This window comes from Aquila chrysaetos, chromosome 12 (genome assembly GCF_900496995.4).
Source record: "Aquila chrysaetos chrysaetos chromosome 12, bAquChr1.4, whole genome shotgun sequence".
Taxonomy (NCBI): domain Eukaryota; kingdom Metazoa; phylum Chordata; class Aves; order Accipitriformes; family Accipitridae; genus Aquila; species Aquila chrysaetos.
Window position 1 is genome coordinate 10,251,813 of NC_044015.1, and position 13,116 is coordinate 10,264,928.

General features: G+C 35.6%; 1 protein-coding gene across 8 annotated transcripts in view; it reads right to left on the minus strand.

Moving 5' to 3' along the window:
* RALGPS2 (Ral GEF with PH domain and SH3 binding motif 2) overlaps nt 1-13,116 on the minus strand; it is a 128,788-nt gene that overhangs the window by 60,006 nt on the left and 55,666 nt on the right. For all 8 annotated transcript variants that reach the window (XM_041127778.1, XM_041127777.1, XM_041127774.1 and 5 more), the window contains 3 exons: nt 9,147-9,236; nt 5,599-5,691; nt 1,175-1,301 (listed from right to left, as the gene is read on the minus strand). In XM_041127778.1, coding sequence (XP_040983712.1) covers nt 1,175-1,301; nt 5,599-5,691; nt 9,147-9,236 — 310 coding nt within the window. The remainder of the gene's footprint in view (nt 1-1,174; nt 1,302-5,598; nt 5,692-9,146; nt 9,237-13,116) is intronic.

Below are 13,116 nucleotides of genomic sequence, written 5' to 3' on the forward strand. Positions count from 1 at the left end.
TGTTGGAACAGATGATGTTTCTGGGAGGGATGTAACAGGGAAGCAAAAAATGAAGACAGAATGAGGAACTCCATAGGACTACTTGTCATTAAAATTATTATTGGTTCTCCATAGCATAGTATTTTCTGTTCAAGTATAAAGCATGTAAAATTCAATCAATTTTGCAAAACCTGAATATGTGCATTTTAGAAGCATCATTCTAGATTCTAACATGAATGATGGTATTGTTGCTCACATCAAGCTATGAAGCAACTGAAATAATATTGTGACGGACACACAGATCACAGCGTAAAGACGACCCTCAAGTTATTAATCATGATAAAGAGCCCAGCTGAGCAAAGGAAGTATCAAACTTCAGGAACAAAGAGATTACAGTTCAATAAGCCTTAGTGACCACAGGAGGTCATCTTGAATTTAGGTGTAAGAACAACTCATATCTGAAAAAACATCAACTCTTTTTTCTGGAAAAGGAAAAAAAAATGGGTAAAAGTTCCCTTAATTTTATGTGACTACCAACATCTTATGATATCAAAGGTACATTAAAAAAAAGTACACTTATCACTTTAAACAAGCTAAACTGAGACATTAAGTAACACTGGATTAGCTTGGCAACAAAACCAATACATATTAAACATACTTATCTAGTTTTCAGACACACAGGAATATCATTTACTCAATTATTCCATAAAGCTGAGTCAGTCATAACAACCCAGTTTCTCTTGTCACCTTAATATAATTAAATGCAGCAATATCTCCAAATTTTAGCATGTTCCAAATCCTAAGGTCTATATTTATTTATCTCAGAGGTTAGTGATTTATAGCTTCTCATAAATTGAAAGCCATCATTACTATAATAGTCAAGTACTTACCTCTAAGAGTGCTAGCAGGCATAACAATTTAAGTACTTCTCCAGAAGCCAATCAGTGCATCTATACAACATATGGGAAAATAATTTCCTAGAAAACTGATACTGTATGTAAAACCTGAAGTGTTTGTGAGGTTTAATAGGTATTTTCTTTCTGAAGCTAGTGAAGTGATTTCTTGCCATATACAGAGTATCCAGAATCAACTAGTGGCTATAGATTCTTTACTGAAGTATTGAAAAAGTATCATGAATGCTCAAAAGATGGTGTTTGTGTAATTAGTGTTTCCCACTAGAAATACTTCAACTTACCTAAATAGGGAATACAAGGAGTCATCTTCAAGCTGCTGATATAGTCTCTAAGCCTTTTGTAATTATCTTCTTTACTCATAACATACTCCAACTTTTCAAAGGTGGCTTTATCCTTCCGACTCAGTAACTAGGGGAAAAAAAAAAAAAAAAAAAAAAAAGGCAAAACCAGATGAGCTTGTTTGATCATTATGATTTCTCTTTACTCTTACAAGCATGGATTTCCATCTCCACCCCCTCATTGTTGTTATTGGTTTGTTTTTTAAATACAACTGCTTCAAAATTATAGCATTTACTCCTTAAGGATGAGTACTTGGAGAGTTTGCAAAGAGAAGCAGCTATTTTGGCTGTTGAATTTAAACTCTTCCTTTAAAAAGTTAACCAGGTAAAACTTTGGTGTCCTGGAGGTTCCCTCTGAAATAATACAAGTTACCAAAAGACTAATCTAGCTAACACACATCACAATTTCATGTGCTGTCCACATCCACAGTATTTAAAACCAGTAATTTATTCACTCTTATTAACATTTCTTTGTCAGATACACTGAGAAATTTTATACTAAGCCAGCTTCAAAAAAACCCCAAATTCCAAAATATGTTCTTATTCTTGATTTGAGAGTTTGAGAGCTATCTCAACAAATAACTTTCCAAAGAGCAAAACAGTAAATATCTAAACTACAATTTTAAAAACAGTGAATGCAAATATACACATATCCAATACTTGAAGGTCTGGAAAAAAGTAAGGATTTCATCAATTTTTCTTTACAGAAGGCATTATGGACTTGAATACAGGTTGTGTATATTGTTCTGCCAACTAGCAATTTTACTGGCTCTTCAATATTACAGGAATTTCCACTCTGAATACAAAACAAAGTCATGGATCTCCTTCATTGTCCATTCCTCCTCCCCCCCGCCCCTTCCTTTGACAGAATTAACTGCAACTAGGCTCTCTTTGTAAGGCTGGGAAAGTAAGTTAAGATATTTTTAAAACATCTAGTTGAACTACTGCTGCAAAACCACCTTAAAGGTTTTATTTCCAATTCAGAATCAGAATTGAAAGAAGGGTGTGAAACATTCCCGCTGAACATTTTGGCAGAAGACTCAGTGTTCTAGTCCCGGTCACAACTGTTCTACTATAAGATATCCAATAGTGCAAAAATTATAAGGGTCAGATCGCTATATTTTTATGCATATTCCCTTTTCTCTTTCAGTTAAAGATCAACCTATGTGAACATGATAGAAGTTAAGTGTCTCTTCTGTAAATTCACTATTGAAATAACTGCTCTTTTTACTCTACATTTCCTATATCCTAGTCTTCATTAGGATAGCTAACACACCACCAAACTAAACACTGGCTTTCAGAAGAAAGTCACTTTTTAAAAGTTAATTGTTTCCCAAGACATACTGATCTCTGACATTCCAGCAATTAATTACATCTTTAGCTTTGGTTCCAATATTCAGATGAACAGCATCTCATGTGCATTAGAACCACACACATCTGCCAGTTCCAGGACAAGGAAACAGTAGACAGGCATGACTTCCTTCTAACCAGTGGAACACAACATTTATCTTTTGAAGTTTATCTCCTCCAAGACGGTTCCAGTTTAACCAGCCTAGATCAGCTTGCCTTTAATAATATTCTAAAATATTCTGCCACCATTTGTTGTCTGGAAGACTTTTGTAGTTTTGCAGACTGGAACGTAAGACAAGACTAACAGATGTAGTAATGGCCTACATTCAGATTTGAATGAAATTAATTGTATTTTCCTCAAAACATGCTGATTCGCACAATCTTGTTCAAGTCTGATATATCATTTCAGGCTCTTTGAATAATCTCTAAGCAAGTTGGTCCTGTGCGACTTTCCCTTGTGCTCACGGTGCAATTCACATCATGCCTCTACTTCCTGCATTAATGTAGAAAAGTACAGAAAAGCCAACAATATTAAAAGTGTTTCTGCAAGGGCAAGTAAGGACCCAGCTGTTATTTCTTCAGTTTTAGAGCTGCTTCTTTTTCTAAATAATTTTCCTTCCTCTGTCTCTTAGGCTCAAAGGATGCAAAGAACAGTCAAGACATGTTTGTACGCAGAGACAATAAAAGCTAAGGCTGATCGTTTAGAGTAGCAGGGAAGGATTCAGAGCCTTCCAGACTGCTCTTTGCTTTCTAATTATAGTGTGCCAGCACTGAAGACAACCTTTTTGAAATGCAAGAAAGGAAAGATGAGGCTTCAGGGTGCTGGTAGAGAGGGGCAGAATTCACTCACCTAACTTCACATGTCTCATGATCATTTGCTTACATTGTCCAAGTCCTAGTTGGTCATCTAGACTTCCTTTACATTAAATGGAGAGAAGTAGAATATTCTATTAACTTTCTTGGAAAGGTTCGTAATTCTTTTCAAGTTTCGAATGGGGCAAATCACGCATTAGAAGCGTTTATTATTCTCCAGAGTTGAGAGGGTGTGCAGGCAACGAGTGAAACAAATTTCAGATATATTCAGACATACCGTCAGAAGACATGAATTTCATCTTTTTTAGAAACATTAGATTACCAAGCAAATATTTAATGGCTCCTTTCAACTCTAGATTCCAACCATATAAGGTGACTTTTTTTTTTTTTTTTTAGGGAGTGAATATACGTGCAGCTATTGTCCTGACTTTGTAAGTCGAGTTGATTGCAGGTTGCTGCAAACTATCTCAGAAACAGAGAAGAAATCCCTCCTTATTGAAGGTTTTGGAAGGTTACTGTGTAACTTACTCAAACGACTTGGTGACTCGAATAACGGCTTAGTGTGCCTTTTCACATGTCTTTTCTTGCTTTTAATATACAGAAGGCCAAAGGCTTAGAATTACTTCAGTTTATAAATTCGTGAACTTCCAAGAGAAAGACAACTGAATCAGCTTGCAGTGCACATTGCTAGGAGCTATCCTGTAACTTGAATTTGCAAATTCTTATATAAGATGATAAAAAGCACACACTAACTTGGGATTGTATGAGAAATTAAGTACCTGCAGAAATGTGGGAGAAGTTACCTGGAATTTCAGAGCTTGGAAGGGGGGCAAACTTTAAAAACTGATACATATGCCAACAGAGCACAAATAATCATCCTAAGTACAAACTAGGACTTCTGGTTGACCAAGCAGGAAAAGAAACTGGGGACTAGCAGTTCTGAATGGTATAATCATGGTAGTAACTAATATGGTTATAGTTGACATTTGTTTCAAGTCATGCACCACCACTCCCCACGCCCCCCCCCCCCCCCCCCCCCAAAAAAAAAAAAAAAAAAATCAATTCGGCATCGCAATAATATAAAACTGTTGAGGCACCAATTCATCTACATGACAAAACCAGAAAAACAGAAGTTCTCCTTGAGTTTATTTTGAAGTGTTAACTTAATATTAAGATTTCCTTAGAGAGATTTTTTTGTATTTTGAAACAATATCTTACTTAATTGTGCATTTTCAAAATGTGCCCAGAATTCTAGATTAGTATCTCGGCAGGAGTGAATTATATTCAATTTCGATAACATTTATCAACTGAACAACATTATCATTCAGTTAGGCAAAGAAACACTTTTTGTAACATAAGATGATGTATTGACATGTCTTCAGTGAAAGTTTTTAGCTCTTTTTAATGATCTATTTATATGGATCCCTCGCACAGGAGTATTTCAGTCAGCTGATTATTTCTATCACACTTCAAAATGTCACAGTTCATCTGTTTATACAGCTGGATAACTACATAACGTATAGCTGAATCAAGCAGAGTGTTTTCTCAGCTCTGAGGTATCAATAAGCAAAAGTCATTTCTAATGTTCTTCTGATCAAGGATACAACTACACAAAAATAATATTAATTCCAGTCAAAAACCAGACATCAAATAAAAATGTTTCCAAAGAACACCATTCTTTCATAACTGTACAAAAGCAGACCTACAAATATACTGTGTAACGCAGTTGTTTTAACCATGAAAATAATTCTGAAAACTCTGAGGCAAATTGCTAGATTCAGTTATCAGTCAGAGAAACTACAAATCTCTTTATTGAAACTGAATCAAGAGTTTCTGGACGTCTGCTCTCCATAGCAAAAAAAAATCCAACAGTATAAACCCCTGAACGATTAAAGTATGACCCACTTTGGCATTCGTAATTTTCCAGCAACTAAATACAAAATAGCTTCTGGCCAAATTAGAAGCCTCTGCATTGAGCAGAATCTGCAGGGAACTATTTTTCAAAGGAAAATATTTCTATGCCAGAATGGAAAAAAAAATTCAACAGGAAACCATAGACTTAAAAGGCACTAGAAACATTATATACACAGTACAAGAAGATTAAAAGTAGCTGTAAATCACTGCATCCTTAAAAACAAGCTACAGAATGTTATATTTTCCTAAGAATAAATTAAAACCCCTCCATTGTCCTGCTGCTCACTTACCGCCCACGTTTTAGTCAGCCTGAAGATTGGAGCACTCTGTAGGCCTGATACAACTGCCATAAGAGCATGCAGATTATTCAGCTCATACAGTTTCTGAGGACAGAAATATATACAATAACAATAAACAACATTCCAAGTGCTGTGAATAATGACTACAGAATAACAACAATATAAAAATGAAGAAACCTTGCATGTTCTGAAATGAAGAGTTAGTTACAGTGAACTGCTGTGCACCCACACCACTTTTATGGCACCTCCTAATTTTTTGTTATTGCATCTATACAGTTTTGGATTAGACTGTACCAGCTGTTTTCATAGTCCACAGAGAACCCTTCAAAAAAAAAAGTCTATATAGGCATACATCTTGGGACATATAATCAGAAGAGCCAGAAATTTTTTGACATTCAAGCCCAACAAATTCCTCTCTCAGCATTCAACAGAATTTTAAAACAACATGCCAAAAAGGATAACCCAGTTGTGAATGATGTAATCATGGCAGTACTTAATACTGTAAATGCATCTGGCACTGCAGGTTTATGTAGCTACCAAGGCTCCATCAAAGCACCCAAACAATATTGTTGCAGGATGAAATCAAGGAGGTAAATTTCAAAAGCCACATAGCTGGAGTACTTCTCTCACTGAAAGACAATTTTTGGGGTATGACAACTAAAACTAACTAGTGGAGAAGAACGAAATCAAAATTGAACACAGAAGACATCAGAGTAAAAGAATTTTCTTAAAAACTCTCTACAAAACACTGTGCATAAGTGCATTTTCTTACATATTTGGAATTTCCCTCCCCTCTTTTTTTCCCTTTCACTCTGTCTCCAAAACCATCAGTTTGCCTTGGCCAGTTAACTACTGGTACCACTGTCATGAAAGCTTAAAAATGGTCCGGAAGAAAATGCTGTTCCTTAAGCTGTTCTGCAACATCAATTATTCCGATAGCTATGAGCACCCAGAGATCTGAACTACATTCAGGGATTTTTGGTGGAGACCACACAAACTGAGGTTTTACCCCTAATAAAAAGACTTTGATAAAGAGAAATGGATAGAGTACTGCAAATTCTGTTTATCCCATTTAGAAAATTCACCAAGGTAGGTTCAGATTCCAGCTAGAAACAATACAATAATATAAGGAACCCTTGCTATTCAAGAAATGGTGGAAATCTTTTTTCTTCCTTGAAACTCACCAGGTTTTCTTGATTAGGAGGCCTTTCATGAGATAATAGGACAAAAAAATTAGACTAACTTGATTCTGAATAAATGCTGAATTACAGAGGAGGCCTTACATTTGGAAGGCTGAAAGTGATACTGCAAGGATGTTTTCTGGCTAATAGTTTTGGAGCAGGGCAAATGATTCTCTCTCCTCTTAACACACTGGCAGAAAACTAACAGCCTTTTATAGAACGAAGTCCTCATAGGTCTTACTCAGAAATGCCATATTTAATGCTTACTGTCAGGTCACCCTAGTAGCAATTTCAGTCTGGGTGCCCAGAACCCTATGATTCCAGCATGTCTAGTGATGAACGAGAGTCTTTCCACACTTACTGAAGAAGTGTTTCCCTTTCCTAATCCTCTTTTGGGAGGATTCTTTAATAACCGTGTGTAAAGGGCAATCAGTATTTTGTGGGGTGAGCGGGGTGGGGGGGGGTAAGGATATTTATCATACACTATAGTCCTACTATTTTTCCAAATAGCACTACTGGTGTTTGTCCCCCTGCTTACACAATAACCCTTCCCCCTCCCATGCCCAAACAAGGTAATAAAGTTCACTGTCCCAAAGGACTGTGTAGCTGATTAAAAAAAGTTCTTTCCTAGCTGCTGCCAGCATTGAAACAGAAGTCATAACCAATCAGGATAGTCTGGGAACTTCAGCGGAATGCAACTATTAAGTCCAATTAGTTCATGCATAAAGCAATATAGCATAAGATACCATTAAAGGACTGCTAGCTATACAATAGATAGATAGTTGTCAGCACAAAGAATTCACTGTAGAGTGGATTTACAGCTTCTCTGAAGAAAAGTTAATTAGTGTGACCTCTGGCACCAAGCTGCTTTGATAATAGCTTTGGTGTAAATAGAGAATCCTTCAAATGGCACTAACTGCAGCAACTTCATGTTAGCAGCCATATGTAAGCAAAGCCAAGATAATAGGTACCGTAAGTAAATTAACAGATATAAAAAATGCCCCACATATAGTTTCTTGGGTTTTGTAATTGTGATTTTTACAACTCACAGGTAAGCAAAGCTCAACTAACTGTTAGAGCACATAACTGTCTCAAAACCAGTAGCATTTCAGCAGACACTGCTGTCTGCAGTCCACTGATGAGATCAGGCACGTTCACAGTGCTGTGCCCAAAGCAGAGCCCACAACACCCAGCACTAGCAAGTCCCATCCAAGTACTAACCAAACTTGACCCCACTTGCTTTCCAAGATCAGTTCTCCACAATGACCACACAGGTGAACCTCCCCCCTTCTATGGAGGGACATGGAACATGAGGCAAATTTTTGTATGTTTGTATTTCAGCTGAAAAAACAAGAACCAATTTTTAAAAATACATGAGATGAAGAGACATTAACTCACCAGATATGAAAGGATATTTAAGAGAGATCCTTAACAGTTGATCACCACTGCATGATTATTGAGCAAAGCCTGTGGAATCTTACAAAATTAGCTTGCTTTGCCCAAAATTTATAGTCAAATCCCGTAGAAGTAAAGTATTACTTCATTAAAAATGTGCATATCAAGACAAAGAATGCATTTGCAAAATTAATACCAAGGTAATTAACAGAAATTTTGCATCTTTTTTTGGCAGATAACCTGAGGTGGTCACAGAAGTTAGCTGTATTAACAGTCAGTCACTGTCTGACAGCAAAAACTTGAAAGACATCCCTCTCTTCACACTACAATGAAGAAGTTTCATTCTGTTTGAAGGGCCAGGACTCTGGTTCATCTACATCTAAGTCAAGATTTTCTGACCCTTTTCTTATGAATATCAGTCCTAAAGGCTTTCAGGAAGATATCACAAGATAAAAAGCTCTAAAATGTTTTGCAAGTTCAGGTATATTTTTGGAACGATATCTATTAAGTTGATATTATTCATGCCACAACTGGAATAAGAGATAACAGATCCTTTCCTTCCAATAGTAAAAAGCAAGCAAACTATTTCTGTTCTGACTGATGCTGTTTGAACTGATTCTACACACAGCGCTTTGGTTTAACCAACATTAGAAAACACGTCTAGTAAATTATATTATCTAATAAACAATATTTGAAATAAGGCATCTTTGCATGTCCTTAGTTAAGCTATTTTTTTGTAAACAAAGGCTTCCATTTCAGGACTTTGGTCTGTCAGTATTTCTGACAACTTTGTTACATGCATAAGCCAAACAGCTATTCATGTCAACAGATACAACCACAGCTAAATCAAGTATCAGATAAATATTTACCCATGTATATTTTTGAACTGACCAACTTAAGTATAAGAACTTTCATCATGGTGAATCCCACAACCCCCTAACCCACCACCATTCAAATTCTTACCTTTGCAGTTTTAATATAGTGGCTCAAAACCTCAGCTCTTATTTTTAAAGTTTGTGCATGTAGAATCTCTCTAACAACCCAGAAGCTTACCTAAAAAGAAGAAAATTTGCCTTTTTAAAATACAGAGCTTCAACATTACATTTTTAACATTTTTATTTCATGCGTAATACATTAGAAGTCTCACAAGTCTCACAGCTTTCAACTTCCATCTATAAAGTTGAATATATACTAGAAGATACAAATGCTTATACTATAAAATCCCAACCAATATAACCCAGATACTAATAAAAAAAAAAAAAGCTTTCTTCACAGTGTTTTGCTCTGTTATTCTGCTCATTCTCACCCAAGATACCTTCTACCATTACATGGTCAAGCAGTTGCCTAAATCCAATTAACAAATCCAATTTATGTTTAGAATTGAATCTCTTATCTTATTACTCTCTTCACCTTCCCCATTTCATAACTGGTAGCCATGTACTCCAGTATTTTGTTGGAGCGCGTGTGTTCTGGTGCCTGCTTTTCTCAGTGTGTGGGTGGCTAGAACTTGTCTTTAAAAAATGTGTCACATCCATTAGATGTGTACACAAGACATTGGGATCTGTTTTTCTAATGAGGAAAATTCTTCCGCTGCCAGTACATCTCAAAAAAACCTCAGCGAAATCAGTTCTACACAATCTATGCAAACAGACCCGTTTTCAGGCTAAGTTTGAGGATGAGATCTCACAGACATAAAGCAAGTGGCAAAACTTTCAAACATCAAACAAAGTTCTACCAAGAAAAGAAAATCATGACAAAATTTTATTAAGAGAGTCTAGGAAATGAAGGAATATAAAACCTAAAATTCAGTTATATCCTTTGGTTTTGCTTTTCCACAGATTCAAAGCTGCACTATCCAATTCTCAGACAGGTTGAACAGCTTCAACTACAGTTCACTGGCACTTCCAAATTCTCAACACCTCTGAATAAACATAATAATCAGACCGATATCATCTGAACAAAACTGGAACATAAGGTAGGAAGCCTCCACTATAACCTAGAGTTTATAGTTTGTACTCTTATTGTTGGCTACGCCAATTTCCTGCTATTATACAGCACACTACCACAGTCATTTTTTAAGTTTTATAGGACTAACTTCACCGTTGTATAAAAATTGCTGTTATATTCAGTATGGTATGAAGGATGGCTAATGCATTGCACAGTTACATGAATGCCTCATAAAAGCTATACTTTGAAAATGTTTTGTTAACATGTCTAAATTCTATCTAACCTTTTCTCTCCTCTGCTCCCCCTATGCCCTCTGCTCTCATATACTTTAGCACAAAGCAGAATGATAGAAAATAAACACCTTGATAACTAAGAAAACAGTAGCAAAGAATTAGCAAACAGTAACAAATTCTGTAGCTTTTATTCATGTATTCACTACAAGTTAGGAAAAAATGAACGATTAGCAAGATACAGCAGGACTGCTATTTACAAAACTACTGAAAACAGAGTATGAAGAAATATATGCTCTCATACATAAACATCTTTCAATCTGTCATACTAAGTGATGCTAAACTACTTCTTGTAAGCTAACATTGCATACGTATTCAGGTTCCTGCCCAAAATTTCAATTAAAAAAAAAAGAAATATCCTGTTTCACTTTGTACAGTATGACAGCTGTTTATACAGAATAGCACAAGAAGATCTGCTCCTCCAAAATTACTAGATTTTCAGTGATGTTACAATGATCAGATGAGAACTAGAATGTCAAAACACAACAGCTCTTTGGAACCAGAAAATGCAAGAATTACAAAAAACCACCAAGAAACCCCACAAACATCTTGCATAAGAACTGCTTTCCTTTGGTCTGTTTGTCTAAGGCTGTATTAGCCAGGGAGCACAGTTTTCTTCCTCCTTTCTTTTTTCTTTCTTTTCTTTCTTTTTTTTTTTTTTTAAAGCAAAGTATCTCCAGATAAACTGTTACCCTGACAAATTAAAAAAATGGTTCTGTGCAAACAGCATTACTATAAAATACAGAAGTACTGAATGCATAAATACTGACGTATTTGACAGTACTTCAAAATATCGTCAAAAAAGATAAACTTCAGTTTGATGTTCTGCTGTAGCTTGAGAAAATCAACTTTTCCCTTGACTGATGAACAAGTTTCTAAGGAGATGCTTTCCCTTTGAAGATTAAGAAAATAAAAATTTTTAACATAAGATTTTTGTATCATAAAAAAAAATCAGGTAGAGATAACACACATATTGCTGTGCCTTAAAATCCCAAACCTCTTCAGTCTCAAGTTAACAGAACTTCAATGAAACAGGAGACTGCTACCAGTAGGCCAGACTATGAAACACTTGCTCAAAATACAGAGCAATGCTCAATCATTTTCAGAAGGATGAAAAAACCAAACAATTTACTATGTTGGCCCAGACTTCTATGAAAGTTCATCAGTATCACAGTGACATAAGCACTGTGCCACACAAGTACTCTTGTTTACTCAAGGAAGCCTGGTTTTTGTCCCAGTCGCAGCCAGACTGAGTCTCAACACTTCCAAGCTCTTACACTAAAACCCAACCAAAACAAAATGCAAAACTTTCTTCGAAGCTTAGAGCCATCCAGTCCCTTCAATGACAGAGTAAGCAGGGGATAAAGAATTAAACACATTTAACCATTTCCATTCCAACCACCTCCAGTCCTCTTTGATGTGTTTTTACTGGCATTAACATTGGGTTTTGGCTGGTCTTGTCTATTCACTGGTATCTTTAGCACCATAATCTAATGTATTCCAAATACTGAAAAATAAAGAATTTTAATAAACCCTTTTGTTTCAATAGGCCACTTTTCTATTGTATCCAGGTTTGTTCTTCATGTAAATCATAGATATTTGTTCCATACGTATTTTGTGGTTATTTTGCTTCAAGTCCTCTCTCACTGCATTTAATGTTATTATTTCTCACACTGTCCCACCAATATCAATCAGTTAGATGACCCACAACCTTTGGGCATCAATGCCTTTGATACTAGTTCAAGACAGCATTTAACCCTTGACATATATTTGTGTATTTATATTCTTCCCTATTAAGGTCAACCTAGAAAAACATGCATAACTTTTGAACATATCTGTTCTTGAATCATGGGATAATTTAAAAAGCTTAAACTATGTTTCCCTTATCTGAAACACTAATTTTGTTATACTGGTTCTTTTAAGTTCATACTCATTGGTTCCAAAACTAATTGTGCTTTTTGTGCTAATTAGTAGACAGGCAAATTCAAGACTCTCTCTTTAATAGAGTTTCTGGATTATTCTTTAAAATATCTGTTAAAAACATTCTGATATGCTACACAAAAAGCATGTAATGTAAAACAGGCAGTACTGACCTCGCATCATTACAGCTAAGGTAGAATCCCTGTCTTTGTTTTGTTTCCAAAGGAAGCACACTAACCTCTTCCCCACCCCATTTTTTCATTTCTGATAATCCTAATAAAATTTCACTATCACAGTTTACTGCAACACTACAATATTCAAGACAAACTTCCTCTCCTACATGTTTGCAATTAGTTTGAACAAACCCCACCAAACCCCAAACCAAACAGTTTCACAGAGTCTGTAAAAGAAAATTTGCCTTTCAAGTGGGATCTTCTGCTTTAAAATTGTTCCAGTATATTGAATCTAGTTGACAAGTTTCTCTAATATTTTCTCTGTGGCAGCACAGTTCCACTCCCATTTAAATAAAAACCTCATAATACAGATAATCGTACAACCAGGAGAGCAACTATTACTTTTACATAAACTACGAAACATTTTCATATCAATGCTTAACAGCAATCTTCAAAAAATACACACCTCTTGTTTGAAATTTTTTATAAACACTTATTTTCAAAAGGTAGAGAACAATGGTTTAGTAAGTAGACAAACTTGACAATTTTGCACTGACAGATTTACCAGTTACAACAGTAGTATGCAAGTATACAACTAACTTT